Here is an 18,152-nt window from a genome sequence, read left to right on the forward strand (position 1 = left end):
TATATTTTGCGTAGTTTTAAGGCTTAGAAAATTAGAAAATGATGTTTTATGGGGACATGGGAACGGATTATTGTCATTATAATGGTTTCCTATGGGAAATTAGTTTTTGGGATACACACTTTTCGCCTTACACACACTGTCTGGGAACCAATTAAGTTCATAAGCCAAGGTATCACTGTATTAGTCGTCTTATTGTGTTTCAAGTTGTAAAAAAAATGGGGCAGGCAACTTTATGGCCTGGCAGGCAACTTTTCACAGTTGTCTGCCCTGGTGTCCGCTAACGTTTTCCTCATAAGTTTCAAACACTGCTTATAACGTGCGCATTTCATAAAGAATTTCTTGCAGCAAAGTTGATGGATGGGCGTGCGTTTGCTGGATGCCATGAAATCATTTGACAATTTATGGCTGTCAACAATTGATTCTTGAGACCAAGAGTCCATATTTGGCACCGATGCTGCGGTGGACTCTCCTCTGCTAGCCTCGCTTATGTCGCTCCATGTACGCCTCGCCTGTCTCGCTCTTCCACCTTGTTATATACGACGCACGTGTCTGGGGTGAATTATCTTTTAAAAAAAGCAAATTATCTCTTTGAATTGAAAGGGAATTGGTCAATGGCGGAGCTCCTTTTTTTGGGGTGAGAGACATCCACCTGACACTTTATTTTGAAAGGCTTCAGAGGAGATGGACTGAATAAAAAAAGTGGAGAAAAATATGTTATTTGATCCTTTATGAACCCATGGTTTGGATTAGCCTTAATAATAATAATAATAATAACAATAAAAAAGAACAAGTAGAAGAAGAACAAGTAGAAGAACAAGTAGAACAAGAAGAACAAGAACAAGTAGAAGAAGAACAAGAAGAACAAGAACAAGTAGAAGAAGAACAAGAAGAACAAGAAGAACAAGAAGAAGAGCCTTTCAAAACTCTCAAGGACACTCTACAGTCACGGGATAAGAACTTATGTTTTTTTTGTGTGCGGGTGAGCAGCGGCAGCCATTCGTGCCAGCGTTCACTCTACCCGGAAGTAACACAGCGGCAAAGTTATGAAAGGAAGAAGAAAGGAAAGAAAGAAGTAGAAAAACAAAATAGAGGAGCTGCTTTAGTAGTCTCACGGTGGAGAAATTGACACTTCACATCAGCAAAGTCATGAAAGGAAGAGGAAAGGAAAAGAAGAAGTAGAAAAACAAAATACAAGAGCTGCTGTAAAGGCAGTCACTCTCGCGCCGCCATCTTGAAGTCAAAAGAACAAAATAACATGACAACACAAAGACACAGAGTCATTAAATCTTTAGCACTTGCTGTACCCTCTTTGTGACATGAAGCAATTCTAGATGAAAGAGGAAAGGATCAAAGCATCCTTTTCACCAGCAAACACAAAACTGTCCATTGACCAAAATAGATTGTCTCACATATCCTATCCCACGTACTGTAAATCCGCTTCAATTCCAAACCGCGACACTTCCACAGAACGTGGATGACACACAGACGCGCACATCAAGCAAGCGTCCTCTAAACATTTGAGATGGAAGAAGAGGCAGCAGACTTGCGGAAAGGACGCTTTATTTGGGCATGACGGCAGAAGCCAGAGGGCCCCGTCGTCGCCTGACAAATAATGTCTTGTGAAAAAGGAATCCCTCACACTAAAAATAACAAGACGCGGTGGGGCGGGGGGGGGGGGGGGGTGATATTTACTGCGTGGTGGTCTCGATTGTTTACGTTGGCCCAGACCCCCCCGCCCCGTCCCCCGGCGTCTCGTCCAAACGGCTACTTGGAGCTACTTGAAATGTGTTGCGTAGCATCGCATTTAGCATGTAGCCTGACCCGGTGAGTAATGAGTAATGTTTTATTTCTGTGTAAGCTCTCTCTCCGTCGTACAGGAGTGGTCCATCGATGAAAAGGTTTCCTCAGCCGTCATCTGGACTTCTTTCAAGGTGTCGGACATTTCGCTTCTTATCCAAGAAACTTCGTCAGCAAACTAAAGTCTTACTGGTAGTTTCGGCCCTCTCTCTCTCTCTATATATATATATATCCCTACTGTCCAAAAGTGGTGGTGTCGAACTCTGCTATGATAGATCCATGCTCTCAGGTTGGGGGGAGTAGAGGACTACTCCCTGCGAGCCGCAGGGAGTAGTGCTTCTATTGTCCTGACTAACGACTGGCCTGATTGCCCTATTTGCTCTGGTATCACCTCATCAGCATTACTAATCCTATGTTGCTTAAGCAGGCTGTCGTACAAACGATCCAAATTGAACCTCACCCCACCATGCCGATTTAGTGAAGGGTTTTGCTGTTTTATGAAAACGGCTTCTTTTACTCCCCTTTCAAAACATCGATTTTCTAAGATTTTAACCTCGTTGTTGTCAAATGAGTGGTTGCTAGCTGCTAGGTGCGTATTTACTGCATATCGAGGCCCACTCGTATTATTCCTGTAACGTTTTATTTATCATGACTCGAGGCTACTTTGCCACCGATGTCTGTATTTTTTAAAAGCCTGATTTGGAAGAGCCTGAACACGAGCAGCGTTAAAGGTGTTTTTATTCCTCTGTTATCATTTGCAGTTTTGTTTTGCCCTTCCACTGGCACTAAAACACATTCGCCCGACACGTTCTTCAAAGAGGATTTTGGGGTGGGCAAACACTGTCAAAAAGTCGCTTTTACGCCAGCGGAGAGTTTTTGCAAAAGGGGGCCAGATTTCGTTTTTTTTTAAACCCTAATTCACATTTTTAACAGTTGAAGGGAAATAATTGTGAAAAATAAAGTAGAAAAATCACCATTTTAGAATGGAAAAAAAAATCAAAAATTGCCATTTTAGAAGAAAAAAAAAAGAAAATCGTCATTATATATTTTTTTTTTAAAAAATGTATGAAATCGCCATTTTAGAAAAAAAAAAAATTGAACCATAATTTTAGATTTTAAAAATGTAGAAAATGGCCATTTTAGAAAGACCTCGTGAGGTCACGTTATTTTTGCCTTCCCCCACCCCCTCGCAAGATGGGATGGTCTCCTGCCAAAAGACATCTATCTCCAGGGCGAGGTCGAGCAAGGCTAGCAAGCTAGCTAATATATAGGTAATAGTTAGCCAGCTAGCATTCACTCAACCCGGAAGTAATTCACAAAGATAGAAAGCTAGACAGATAATAGCTAGCTAGTTAGCTAGCTGATAGGTTTTTCTGTGAGTGCGCGAGGCAGATAGATAACCAATAGCTATCTAGATAGCTCATATATAGTCAGCTAGATAGCTAGCTAATAGATAGCAAATGGCTAGCTAGCTAGACAGCTCGTAAAAAAGAGCATGGACTTGTCTCAACCGGTCCGTGACATGAAAAAACATCAAAGGGCCACCATAGCATCGCATTGAAAAGAAAAAGCTGGCCGATGAACATTCCGGAAGGGGGAGCCTCCGTAGATCGAGGCCATCTCGGCTGTTTGCGCACGCCAAAGCTTCCAGCGACCTTAAGGGGCTCGCTAACAATTCTGTGCGAGCGGTTTTACCAAACATGGTCACGTACAGTAACCAGAGATGAAATGAGGAACCCCCCACCCCCCCTCGAACCCCCTCACTACGAAACTGTGCAGCCACAGGAACACCAAGCAATACCTGGATGTGAAGACACACAAGCAAAAATGTAGCGGTGGATCCATAATCAGACAAATCAAATTAACTCATTCACTGTCTGTGCAAAAAAAAGTGTCCAAAGCAGTGCCAGGGTTTTTGTCATTGTCACTCGAATTCCAGGACCTACAGAATATTGACTTTTAGGACTACATCAATGGATGAAAAGGATTCTTCAGCCGTCATCTATACTTCTTTTGAAGGTGTCGGACGTTTGGCTTCTCATCCAAGAGGCTTCGTCAGCGGAACAAAAATTTGCTGGTAGTTTGGGCCCTATATGTATATATATATATCTTCACTAAATCGCCATGGTGGGGTGAGGTTTAATTTGGATCGTTCTTACAACAGACTTCTTAGACCACGTCCTCAGGGAATAGTCCTCTGCTCCCTCCAACCTTGGAGCAGGGACCTATCATAGCAGAGGTCTGGCACCACCACCTCTGGACAGTAGGGATATATATATATATATATATGTCATCTTTTCAATTCCCGAATCAATTTGTGAATGAGTTACATTTACGTTTGACATAAAGACGAAGAAGAACGTCGAGCGACAATCAAAGACGTCAGCAGCTATTTTATTTTGGTCTTCAAATTTATCGAAGAGCATTTTCAAGTAAATCTCATGTTTTATGGTTATTTTCAGATGATTACAACCATCATAGATCACGTCAGAGAGAAATCGATTCCTAAAAATTAAATCTCTGCGTGGTCGAGGCTGGCTCACCCTCCCAACCCCGAAAAAAACAAAACAAAACAAAACAAACAAAGAAAAAATCTGGAGGAAAGCATAAAACCAAAGTCGAAAAGAAAACATTCAATTAAAAAAAAGGCGATGGAACACAAGAAAAATCATTCCAAGTGTTCAATTGATTGGTCTGTGATATTTCCACTTATAGGATGATGGATCATTCCGGAGGTTCGTACAAATCTCCATTCAAGTCATTCGACGTGAACATCAAAACAATGATAAACAAGCGTCTACAAAGCATGCGCCATCTTAACACAATTTCAGGAGCCAAACGGCAAAACGGCTTTTTTTTTTTATCCAAACTGTACCTTGTTGTCTTCAAAGCAAAAGGACACAAACAAAAAAAGAAGAAAAAAACAATAAAGGCAAAGTGGTTTTCAAACCTGATAAAACAGGAAACACACTTCACATCTTACGCAGCCTTCTGGAAACACTTTTTTTTTCCTAACGTGTGCCATCAAGCACGTTTGCAGCTATTTGTCATCACAAAAAAAAAAAATTAAAACCCCAAAAAAAAGGAACGTGAAGAAACCCTGACGACAGTTCCACCAATCCAGTCCATTGACAAGCCGATCGGCTTTCATTTTGACTTTGTGCGGCAGCCCCCCAAAAATCCCAGCGTGCCTCACGTGTCCGAGCGACCTCGGGGAAACGCTGGCCTTTGGTGGTCCTTCCCGGTTCCATTCGAGTTGATTCACAGCTTTGAGGAGGCTAACGCCATCCTAACGTTTCGTTATCCCCCTTGAAAAATGTCACCCCGCCAAAATAAAATCTGCATTTCGTTCCTCATGGCTCCGGATATTGCGAGTTCCGTTTCCGTGACAACATTCATGGAGACGCGGCCTCACTTGGGGGGGGGGTCCGAAAAGAACAATCACGTGGCAAGCCTCCTTTGATCGTCTTTGGATTGGATTAATACTTGGCCGGAGGAATGCTTGTGCAGGCATATTATAAAAAATATACAGTATGCGTGGCGAATACGCACGGAATACGGACGTTTACATCAATGACAATCATATCAGAGGATTATTGGCGTTCGAAAGCTCATGCTTACATTAAAAAAAAAAAAAAAAAAAAAAAAAAAAAACAAAAAAAACGGCCCAGTCCGTTGTTTTCGCTAAAAAGGCACCTGATGTGTCGGCCTCTCCTCTGCGGTGACGGACAGAAATCCAGGAGGTCAAGAGTTTATTGCTCCGCGGGGAGTGTGCTTTTCGCTCGCTCGCTATTTCCTATACAGGTAACATCCGATTTACGACCGAGTTCCGTTCAGACCAAACGGTTGTAAGTTGAAATGGCCGTAAGTCGAAATGGTCGTAAGTCGAAATCCATTCAAAATGTTGAATAGAGACTCAGAAGCTAAATTACTTGCAACCCCCCCCCCTCCCCCTTTCTGGTTCCATCACGCGGTCGATTGCTGTTCGAGTGTGTGACATGCTGGCTGGCCAAAATTGTTGTACGCGTTGCCGACCTGATAGCGCGTTGCGGTGCCAGGCGTATAATTATTATTTTTTTTAAATAGGGCCTGGACGTCGTGGTCGTAGGTACGGGTGGTCGTAAGTCGAAATGGCCATAATTCGGAATGGTCGCAAGTCGAAATCCATTCAAAATGTTGAATAGAGACTCAGAAGCTAAATGACTTGCAAACTCCCCCCCTCCCCTCTGGTACCATCACACGGTCGATTGCTGTTCGAGCGCGTGACATGCTGGCTGGCCAAAATTGTCATACGCGTTGCCAGGCGTAGAATTAATTTTTTTTAAAATAAGGTCTGGAGGTCGTGGTTTTAAGTACAGGTGGTCGTAAGTCGAGCTGGTCATAAGTCGGATGTAACCTGTACATTTTTTTTAAACATGTCCGTCTACTGAGAAATACATCGTGGAAAAGGAAACATGCAGACGACTCCCATGCCCGCCCGTTATCTTGCTACGCTCATGCTAAGGGGTGGGCGGCGCTCACAATCGTGGATGAGTTGAGCAAGTGGATAGCTAGCGTGCGCGTAGCTAAAACACATGCCTGGGAGGGAGGGGGGAGTAGAAAAAGAGTTCGACTTGCATGCATTGACGATGTTCAAGAGCAAAAGGTGACATTTGCTCAAAGGCATCAGAGAAATGCAACCGCTGCCTCATTTCCACCTTACGTGAACATTGAAAAGGCTTCCGGAATATTCCAACAGAACTTTCAGTATTGCGGTGGATGAATTCCGGTCGCAACGCTGCGATGGAAGTTTGGTTCGGATTCAGGAGATACATTCAAAAAAATGACATTTTCAATTTGAAACGTTTGCTTTTTAACTCATTCACTGCCAGACAATGTGCAAAAAAATGTGTCTACTTCAGTGCCAGGGATTTTGTTATTGTCACTTGAACCTACAGAATATTGAGGTTTAGGACTACATAAATCGATGAAAAGGTTTCTTCAGCAGTCATCTGTACTTCTTTGAAGGTGTCGCACGTTTCGCTTCTCATCCAAGAGGCTCTGTCAGCGAACTAAAATGTGCTGGTAGTTTTGGCCCTATATATGATCCATATTAAACCTCACCCCACCAAGGCGATTTAGTGAAGATATATGTAGATATCTTCACTAAATCGCCATGGTGGGGTGGGGGTTAATTTGGATTGTTCTTACAACAGACTTCTTCGACCACGTAGGCTTAGTTATGCTGATGAGACCCACAGAATATTGACTTTTAGGATGACATCAACATTCAATACAGCGTAAGAAACCTTTTTCATCAGGAGAATAGTTAATTCCTAAGTTATATGGTTCTGGAGTTATCTGAGCTTGAAATGGGAGCGGCTGCAAATGCCGGGGATGAACATTGCTAGAGGTCTGACCGGCGCTTTATCGGCAAGAAAAACCAAAACCCAAACAAATTGGGGAATGGCGCTGCACGTCACGCTTTTCAATACCCGAATCAATTCAATTCAGGAATGGCAGTGAATGAGTTATAAAGAGGATTATAAAGATGACATATTGCTTGGTGAAATTGAAAACAATCAATCAATCAATAAAAGAGCCAAATAATAATAATAATAATAACACTGGAGATATCACCCAAGATATCAATGGGGGCAAGGCGGTTATCAAAATGAAATAAAATCATATTTGTGGACAGTGAAACCCAATCAAGTGAGGCAAATGATGTTATGGGCTCACTTACTGGGACTAGCGAAGGCCTTGATGCTATTGAAAATGGGCGCATTACTCGGACTAGCGAAGGCCTCAAAAATGGACGGTTGGACGAGAGGAAGCGAATAAAAAGCCACGAACGGGGGGGGGTGAAAAAAAGGTCTCGTCACCCGCAACAAAACGCAACACTGAATATGCTAACTTGCCCGCTATGAAAACTAGCGTCGTCGTTGAGCAGGCCCGCCGTGCCCGATTGAGCGCACCCCTCTGGGTCTCCTCTACCGGGTGGGGAACTTGAGGACTTGGAGCCAGCCCCCTCTACTGGCCAACGTGAGGAAGTTCAAGGGCTGAGTTTGAGGACCCACCTGTTTAACTTTCAATCGGCGTGGTTGTTAGCGTGCTTCTTCTTCATGTCCGAGCGCTCGGACGCCTCCATGGGCGTTTTGGATGCGGCCAGTACTTTGTAGCAACCTCGCGTGATCTTAAACATCCAAACGGTGTTCAAGATATCCAAAGCCACGCAGGAGCTGATCCAGGCCACTTGGGCCCCCGAGCCCAAGCGCTCAAAGTCCTCCGTGCCGAACGTGGCAAAGACGCTGGCCCAGTACGAAGGCATCACGGCGATTCGGACCAGGAAAAAGACCACCGTCATGGCCACGCCGTTGACCATCACCAGCCGGTTGGAGCGCGGGTATTTTAATGCTTCGAAGAACCACCTGCAAGGACAACAACGATAGGCCAAAAGTGCAACGACAAAAAAACATTCATTTTGGGGACAAAACAACAACTAAATGTTTGCCTGGACACCAAATGTCCAAAATGTGGCCCGTGGGCCGAATGTGGCCCCTGGTTCATTTTCTTCCGGCCCGCAGTCTCAGTCATAAAAATCAAGCATGTCCGGCCCGCATTGGGCAGTAGCGCTTTTAGCTGCCTGTGGTCATTTTATATTCTAAAATGGCGAATTTCATTTATTTTTATTTCTAAAAGGGCATTTTTTATTTTAAAAAAGTATAAAATGGGGATGTTCTAATTTAAAAAAAATCAACAATGGTGATTTTCATTATTTTCATATTCTAAAATTGCGACTTTCAATTTTCAATTTTTTATATTTCTAAAATGTCCATTTTCTACATTTAAAAAAAATTAAAAATGGCGATTTTCATTACTTTTTTATTCTAAATTGATGAATTTCAAAGTTCATTTTTTTATTTCTAAAATGTCCATTTTCTACATTTTCAAAAAAATTCTAAAATGGCGATTTTCAATTTTTGTTTTTAATTTTTCCAAATATGGCCATTTTCCAAATTATAAAAAAAAATCTAAAACGGTGATTTTCATTATTTGTATATTCTAAAATGATGAATTTAAATGTTTTTTTTAATTTCCAAAATGTCAATTTTCTACATTAAAAAATGTAAAATGGCAATTTTCAATTTTTTGTAATTTTTCTAATATGGAAATTGTCTAAATTAGAAAAAAATCTAAAATGGTGATTTTCATTATTTTTATATTCTAAAATGGTGAATTTCAATTTCTTTATTTTTTTCCTGAAATGTCCATTTTCGATATTTTAAAAGAAAAATTCTAAAATGGCGATTTTCAATTTTTTTTTTTTTTTATAATATGGCCATTTTCTAAGTTATCAAAAAAATCTAACAATTTTATGATTTTTATATTGTAAAACAGCGATTTTTTTTTATTTCTAAAAAGGCAATATTCTACATGAAAAAATACTAAAAATGGGGATGCTGTAAATTAAAAAAAAAAAATCTAAAATGCTGATTTTCTAAATTATCAAAAAAAAAAGGAAAAACATTTCCAGAGGCCGTGGCCAGCACGTTATCGGCACCCAAGCATGAAAAAAAAAAAAAAAAAAAAAAACGAACAAATTGTGGAATGGCGCTCTCCGTCATATTTTCAATTCTCGAATCAATTAGTGAATGGCAGTGAATGAGTTAAAGACGATACTATACCTTTGATTCACAAAAGGTGTGGAGAGTTCAGAAATGAGACGGAAGTTGGCAAAGTAGGGCAGCACACCCCGCGTCTGAAATCACCCCAAGAAACCGAGCATTATAAATACAAATAAAAAAATATATAAATACAGAAAAATGATTTCAAAGTAGAATTCATCACAAAGTGAGTGCGATGAGTCACATTTGAATGAATTAAAATAAATCAATCAATGAAAGGGCCTCACCAACACATATCCATAGGCGTAGAGCGCCGCCAAGTGGTGACAGACAAAAAAGCGGTCCCCCATTGTGCTCCAATGACACGCAAGCAGCAATAAATCTGAAAAAAAAACAACAACAAAGTCAGACATTTTGGTGGTGCCGACAAAATAGCCAAAAAAATCGTTTGTATGTTTTGTTAACTCACCGTAAATTAGGTAGCCGCACGTTATGGCCACATTTAATTTGACCAGATTTGGGTCCCCCCTGTGGGACGACAATAATAATAATAATAATAATAATAATAATAATAATAATAATAATAATAATAATAATAATAAACATTTGTACACTTGAAACCAATCATAACTTCCATTAAAATGATTCCAAAATAATTGTCTTATCTATACTTCAAAAAATGAGTATACCATAATAATAATAATAATAATAATAATAATAATAATAATAATAATAATACATTTAATTTACTTTCTGAACACCCAAGGACACTTTACAATAAAAACAATACATAAAACAATAATACCATGAATAAAACAATAAATAATAAAATTAATAAAGCAGCATAAAGCAGAGATGCTCCATTTCCTTTCAAATATATATTTTTTAAATGTAAATATCTGCATCATCGCCAACGGCGATGACCCGACGATGACCCTTGGGCGTCCTTGCAAACAGCCTGTGTCCAAAATAACAACAAAGTCACCCGATCCCGGTGGCAGTCACGGTCAGGTGTCGTGTAGCAAAGGGCTAGATTAGCATGGACTCGTTCTAGCATGGACTCCCCCCCTGAAGAAATAAAGGCGTCAGGACTACGAGGTCCGCAGACTTGGTCCGATTAGTTTTTTTTCCCCCCTATCCGAGTTTGTTTTGTTGCGGGCGAAACAACAACCACTTTTGTATTCAAATTGCCCAACAAAATCCGGATTGGCTGACGGATTATTGCTTACAGTGATGAAATGTTGCAAGGAGATTGTTCAAAAGTCACAGACGATGTCGAAATGACGCAAAATCCCCCCCAAAAAAATCAGCTTTTGGTCACCTCGTGAAAGGAATTAAACTCAATGACTTTGGTTCTCAGTAGAAGAGCAGATGCAACTAGCTTCCCCTTTTTGCCCCCCCCCCCGACCCCCATCTCACCCAATTTCTTTTCTCACCCTTGAGGCACACCGACTGAGGCCAACGGAGGGACAATAAGGGAGAAGGAGGTGCGTCGCATTGATTTGACAGGAGAGATGCACGGGTGTTGCAACCGACACCCAGACGGACAAGGCCGCTAACGGGGTGGGGGGGCGGGCAGGGGGGGCACGAAAAACCCTAGCGCAGAAGATTAGCTTGCTATGATGAAAAGGAGCCTTGTTGCTAAGACTCAAATGCGGGGGGGGGGGGGGGGGGGGGGGGGTTAAAGGGAGGAACAGCGAAATAAGGCGACGTAGCAGAAAACGGTGCTAGGAAGGAATAGCGAATTGTAATGGCGCTCTCAGACAAACGTAAGAGGTGTTTTTCTTTTTCATAATTTCAAATATTTAAAAAAAACTGGACACTTGACACTTGTACTGTAAATGTCGGTTGATGTAATACAGCTATATGTATCAATATGACTTACTTGATACTGGCACTATGTACATCAGGGGTGTCAAACTCCGCTCCTCGAGGGAAGTAGTCCGACATGTTTTCCAAGTCTCCCTGTTGCAACGCACCCGAGGCTGTGTTGCAACAGGTGCGTTGCAACAGGGAGACTTGGAAAACATGGAGGAGTGCGGCCCTTAAGGACCGGAGCTTGAGACCCCCGATTGACAGTTTTTTTATGAAACGGTTTTGCCCATTCACAGTAAGTATACAGTTGACATTTTTATTTGACTACGCTTAGAATATCTTGTTTTCTATCCTTTCATCCCCCTTTCAAATTGCTGCTGTGGACTGCAAATGTCCCCATTGTGGGACGAATAAAGCTTTTCTGATTCGGATATCGTGAACGCGCCAATCACTCATCCGAAAGGGTCTCTTGGTGGATCTTACCAGACGGGGTTGGAGTTGACCGCCTCATCGAAGCACAGGATGTACACGCAAAATAAGCCCACGATCAGAGCGTGAACCGTTGACACCAACCTGGCACCAAAAAAACAAACAAACAAACAAACAAACATGCATATCGATTACAAACAAAAACAAAACAAACACACACTAAAAAATATGAAAGTTGTTTATTGCACTGAAACTGCCCAATGCAAAAATAAATAAATAAATTTATAAATAAATAAACACCCTAATTAATAAATCAATCAATAGATAAATACATCAATAAATAGACAAATAAAAAATTAATAAGAAAATAAACACACTAATAAATAAATAAATATATAGACAAACAAATACATTACCAAATAATAAATGAAATATAAATAAATGAATAAATAAATAAACGGGCAAAAAGATAAATAAAAAATAACGAAATAAACAAACAGACAAACAGGTAAATAAACAGAAATAAACAAATTAAAAACACGCAAATGAGCAAAAGAATAAAAATGCAAACAAATACAAAAATAAATACATAAATAAGCAAATAAATAATAAAATAAACATACAAATAAATAAACACACTAATTCATAAAGAAATAGATCAATGCATAAATAAATAGACAAATAAATAAATAATGAAATAATAAATACATAAAAACAAACAAATTCATAAATACATACAGAAATTAATGGACAAAAAGATAAACAAATAACTAGATAAATAAACAAATAACTGGATAAACAAACACATAAATATGCAAAGAAATAAATGCACAAATAAATAACAAATAAGAGAGGAAACATACAAATAAATAAACACACCGTTAAACAAATAAATGCGTAAATAAATAGACAAACAAATAAATAACCACATAATAAATAAATAAAACATAAACAATAAATAAATAAATTAATAAACAGGCACAATGCTAAATAAATAAATACATAAACAAACACACAAATAAGTACACAAATAAATAAAGAAGGCAATAAACATACAAATGAAGAAACACACCAACAAATAGAGAGATAAATATACAGGCAAAAAGATAAACAAATAACTAACTAAATAAACAAACAACTAGATAAACAAACAGACCAACAAATAAATAAATGGAATTGGAGTGACAATGACAACAACCCTGGCACTGGAGTGGACACATTTTTGCACATCGTCTGGCAGTCAATGAGTTAAGTGGTAAAAAGCCTTTCTTTGAAGGCACTGCCTTCGTCTTTGTCCTTAACTTGTGCTGACATAACAAACAAGTTGAACGCACTCCCATGATGCAACGATCGGCCTCTATGCAGTCATCCACCGCTGTTGCCTTTGTAACTTGTTGTGGGCTATTTTTAAAAGAAATGTATGTATATATATATATATATATTATATATATATATATATATATATATATATATATATATATATATATATATATATATAGTATTACTCGCCAGGGGTGGGAGGGGGGGTCGTGCAGCTCCAACTGACTGAACTGAACACCCCCCCTGACTGTTTGTGACTGGATGGAACCATTTTGCTTTGGTGGAGGGGTCAAGAGGGGCCCTCCAACTTGTTTCATCCAAAACACACTTATTTGCTTTCAGTGGGGCTCAAGTCCAAAAATCACTACTTTCATTCCACTGTTGATATGGCCCAATTGATAAATGGACGGCTGGACGTTGAAGCCCCGTTTTTGACGGACTTGACACATGTATGACGCGCAAAAGTGACGGGTGTCGTTGTTTGGTTTGCCGCCACTCACCTGGAGTTCCACTCGGTGTGCTTGGTGGGAGGCAGTAAGCCATAAGTTGGCGAGACGGCTGACGAGAGTAAAGGACTGGCCACCGAGAAGAGGAGCTGGAAACCCACAAAGCTCCCCGCTACCACCGTCAGCTCTCTCATCTCCATCCCTCACCTAAAGACGATCAAAGAGGACGGACAGATGGACACGGACAGGGAGACACCAAATGTCAAGAAAGGCTTCCCCCAAACCGAGCGACGGCAAAATCCATTCGCTTCCTCAAGGAACAGGACGTGAATCCAAAGACCAGGACCTGTAAGCAGTGTTGGGTCATCAAGGCCTCCTAGGCCTTCTCAGCTGGCCGAAAAATATCTGAATCTCAGACTAATGTGAATGATATGTATAGTAGAGAATCTGGACCACCTGGAATCGAATCTGTTTTTGGACTTATTAGCATCTTAAACTCACATCTAACTGTTCTAAACTGATTGGCCTTCTAATCCCATGATTAGATTTTCATCGTGGAGTTTAAAGGACAAGCGACACCATTTTTTTGTTTCGTAACTGACATCAGAAAAAGGTTTTCTAGCATCTAAAACACCAAAAACACGCAGGCTGATATTTTTAGTCAAATGCGAAACACTAATAAAAATGACTTAAAAGTGTCCCAAAACTGCCACAAAATGAGCTCGGAACTGGGCAGATTCAGAAAGTCCCGCCCCCTTGTACGTGATGTCACTATTGGTCACAAACTGCCTTGCTCCAGAATCAAAACAATGGCTTCAGATTCGGAAAAAAGATGCTTTCTTGTTACTCATCCAGTTATGAATATGATTCAAATAGTTCTGAAGAGGAAAGCATACATGTTTGGAATCCATTAAAGAAGTACTTCCGTATCAATTGGAGCCATCTGGACTCCAATGTATCAATGGCGCACAAGCACCGTTGAAAATGGGCTGATTTGTCCGCTGGGAATTTGTGTCATCTAGTATCAAATAGTAGTCTTGCTGCAACACACAAGGATTCACCATCACGTTATTTATGTCGTTTTCCTTCTCATTTCCCCATCAACACTGTGTTTTCAGACGAAAAAAAGTACCCAGAAGGCATTGTGTGTCGCTGTCTCGGTCAGTGGCGTTCCTGACGTGACGTCACGTCAGGCATCGTCATCAACTGGAAAACAAGACTTCATGAATATTCAGCGCAAGTCTTAAAACGTAAAAAAAATCTAGCTAGATGCGGTAGAATCTTTGTCAATTGCGCTCAGGAGAAGTCATTTCAAGTCATTTTACAAATTATGGACGCAACTTGTCCGGAGGTGTTGGTCGTCCTTTAAAGTTGAGCATGTTGCCCGTTGCCTGTTTTCTTGCAACAATCGGGTCTTTATCAGCGATTACGAAATACCTTGACCATTGCGAGTCCGGACTCTGACCTGATCAATCGTGATTAAACCATGAGACTTTATATAAGTCAGCTATTTAAACTACTCAGTTGAGAAAGCTGCCGATTAAAAGATGTCGTGATACACACCACAATGGCGATCAGCATCGTGCAATTGCCTTGTTTTTAACTCATTCGCTGCCATTCACAAATTTATTCGGGAATTGAAAATATGACGTTGACCGCCATTCCCGAATTTGTTCAGGTTTTGTTTTTTCTTGTTTGTGTGCTGATAAATAATAATCATCCATTTCATTTATTAGCGGCTTTCAAAACTCTCAAGGTCACTTTAGAGTCACAGAATAAGTTTTTCTGTGGGTGAGCAGCGGCAGTCACACGCGCCAGCGTTCACTCAACCCGGACGTAACTCAAATGGATAGAAAGCCAGCTAGCTAAGAAATAGCTAATGATAATGACGTGCCAGCAGCCATTACCTTTTGGTATGCATCGCGTCCTACTGGAGGGTCAACTAGCAAGAGGGATTTCCTCAACTTACGAACGACATACGTCCCGAGCGGTCGTTCGTAAGGTGAATTTGTTCGTAAGTTGCTTCACTGCTATAGTTTTGTATGGAATGTATGTTGAAGTCAAATACGCTCTCACAGTCGTAAAATAAATTCAGATTTTATGAAATCACAGAGCCTCAAAGGTCCTATTCTACTGGAAAACAACAACAACAAACCCAAATAAAGCGAAATTCTGCCCTGGCACAGAATTTAGGACTTGGGAAACTCCTTATCACAGAAGTAATTTACGACTTGAAACTCCTGCACAGGAAGAGCTCATTAGCCAGGTTACAAATTTATCAGTTCATGTAAAACACAATGTTTTACTGCCTACAGCTGTTTGTGCTTAGAACTCAAGAGGTATGGTATTCTAAGCGAGAAAACTACGTTTTACTAATGTATCACTTAAATGTGCATGTACTCTCAATAAATAGCTTGGCAGAAGGTTGCAGAATTCAGACGTCTGTCATGAATGGCTGCGTCCCCTGCCGGCAGTAGGGACAATCTTTCTGGTTCCGAGTCTTCGTCACAGTGTTAAGACGAGCTTTTTATGAGTTAAAACTCAATGAAAAAGAGAAGGAACGGATCAAACCAAATCCTTTTCACCCAACAACAACAACAAAAATCACATTTAAATGACATCAGTGCAACAGTGAGCCCGAGGCACCCCCCCCCCCCCTCCCCTAGATCGAGCTATTCCAATGCAGCAAAAAAAAACAACAAAAACAGTCGTGCCTAATGCTCGTGAGGAGCCAAGACACCGACACCAGATCCTGGTCGTCTGCTTGAGACGATCCGATACTGCATGCGCGTGAATAATTCACGATGGTGGTTGGTTGGGGGGGGGGGTAAGCATTCTTCACCTGGCAAGCTGTTTCTCGCACAACCCCCGTGGGAGGAAGCAACGAAGATGCTCCTTCCTCACTGCGGCTGTGACAGCCCGAATCGAAGATCGGCTCCCACGTCCACGTTTGACCTTGTTCCACATGGCTGTCAGCCAATCGCCCTAAAATCGACTCGACGTGAATAATAATCGCGGTTTGAATTTCCTCCACGCGATCGAGACGCCGACTCAGCCTTGGCGGCGTCTCATCACCCCCCCAAACCTCTCACGGTGCCGACGACGACCACTCGAAATAATCATCAGCCTGCCAAACGTGATCAATGTCGAGAAATTGATGACGATTCATCGTTATCTTATTCCTCGCGTCGAATATGTATTTTTTTTAAGGAACGGAATCCCCAGTCCACCTGTCAGTCACATTCGCATATTTTAGCATTTTAGCCTATTTTCTAATGATGATTATTTTCTTGGTCAGATGAAGCGACTGCATCATGAAGCATTGCGGTCGGTGGAGATCATCAAACAGGCATCGGTTAGAAAACGGCGCGTGGAAGAAAAGCCATCGGGAAAAAGGAAAGGCGTGGAACGACTTGCAACAAGGGAAGATCTTGCTAAAGCAAACACAATCAAAACGGATAAAGTTGTTGTTTTAGATTCGAATCGCTGTGTGCTCCCCTCTCATGTCGCCGGGCTAGCCGGAAGAAAAACGAAGATTCGGACCTTGCAAGGGGGTGGGGGGGTTTGCAAAATATTGACGTCAAATAACCACTTATGTGCTGGCACGTCTTGGCGTTTTGACGTTAAAAGCCGCGTTACCTTTGATTCGTCGCATAGGTCCGCAGAGATCGGGAAGCTTGCCGTTTCGCCGCCGTCTTGTCCACTTTCTTATAACTTGACGACAGCTAGCAAGTCGGCTAAACTACAAGCTCGCCCGTGCGACCCACTGAGAGGGGCGAAGAAAAAAAACACACTAAATAAATAAATAAGAGCAAAAAAAAATTAAAAGCCTCCCGTGCCACGCATATAAATCCCAGTCACCATTGCAACTCGCTGTATTTTTATTTCTTCGGTGCAATACGTTTCCAGTTGAGAGTTGGGCGGCGTGGAAAGTTAAAACTCGCTTTATTTTGTTGACAGGCAGGACCCGAGCGTGACGTCACAAAGGACACGCCCACCCCCCTGCTAAAGGCAACGCCCTCGAGGAACAAAGGCCACAGGAATCTGGAAAATTAGCTGCATTTCACACGGTCGAGGGACAACCTGTGCTGCATCTGGTTTAGACTTTCATTGCACAACTCTTGTTTTGCCATTCTATTCAAATGTATGCAAAATAGCATCGATTTGATGTCGTGGGAAAACCACATAATGTGCCAAGTAACACACAAGCATTTGCTCAAAGGCACCTCAACAGTCATTAATAATAACAATAATAATACATTTCATTTATAAGCGTCTTTCAAAACTCTCAAGGTCACTTTACAGTCACGGGATAAGTTTTTCCATGTGGGTGAGCAGCGGCAGCCACACGCGCCAGCGTTCACTCAACCCGGAAGGACCTCAAATGGATAGAAGCTAGCTAATAGATAGCTAATAGATAGCTAGCTAGCTAGAAAGACAGCTAATATAAAGCTAGCTAGCTAATAGATAGCCAGCTAACTAGCTAGCTAGCTATTAGCTGGGTAGATAGGTAATAGATAGCCAGATAGCTATCCAGATAGCTAATAGCTAGCAAATAATAATAATAATAATAATAATAACAATAATAATAATACATTCAAGTGAATTTGGTGTTTCACAGCACCTTTATTTTGTTGATGTCACTCATACGTGGCCTTTTATCACCCTCCTTTGTTTCACTCATAAACTAAAAATAATAATAATAATTTAAAAAAAAAACTGTCTGTGAAAGGTTTAA

General features: G+C 41.0%; 1 protein-coding gene across 2 annotated transcripts; it reads right to left on the minus strand.

Annotated features, from left to right (window-relative positions):
- Positions 1–4,175: 4,175 nt before the first annotated feature.
- Positions 4,176–17,400, minus strand: tlcd4b (TLC domain containing 4b). 2 transcript variants are annotated; one of them, XM_089017872.1, is made up of 7 exons: positions 17,054–17,400; positions 13,469–13,621; positions 11,703–11,792; positions 9,874–9,932; positions 9,692–9,786; positions 9,465–9,538; positions 4,176–8,207 (listed from the first exon to the last, which is right to left on the minus strand). In XM_089017872.1, the coding sequence occupies exons 2-7, from the start codon at positions 13,612–13,614 to the stop codon at positions 7,868–7,870; spliced, it is 804 nt and encodes a 267-aa protein (XP_088873998.1). In that variant the 5' UTR covers positions 13,615–13,621; positions 17,054–17,400; the 3' UTR covers positions 4,176–7,867. The 2 variants fall into 2 exon arrangements, with proteins under 2 accessions (XP_088873998.1, XP_088873999.1); XM_089017873.1 differs by lacking the exon at positions 17,054–17,400 and adding an exon at positions 16,257–16,936.
- Between the last annotated feature and the right edge of the window lie 752 nt (positions 17,401–18,152).

This window comes from Hippocampus bargibanti, linkage group LG17 (assembly GCF_051943395.1).
Source record: "Hippocampus bargibanti isolate YZ-2025 linkage group LG17, ASM5194339v1, whole genome shotgun sequence".
Lineage (NCBI taxonomy): Eukaryota > Metazoa > Chordata > Actinopteri > Syngnathiformes > Syngnathidae > Hippocampus > Hippocampus bargibanti.

Bases quoted from the DNA above. Each gene is read 5' to 3' on its own strand.
- tlcd4b (XM_089017872.1), bottom strand. From the start codon at position 13,614: ATGGAGATGAGAGAGCTGACGGTGGTAGCGGGGAGCTTTGTGGGTTTC. The intron at 9,539-9,691 runs GTGAGGCCCTTT...GGGTGATTTCAG, and splicing joins ACGCCTATGGATATGTGTTG to ACGCGGGGTGTGCTGCCCTA. The intron at 8,208-9,464 runs GTATAGTATCGT...TTGTCCTTGCAG, and splicing joins ACACCTTTTGTGAATCAAAG to GTGGTTCTTCGAAGCATTAA.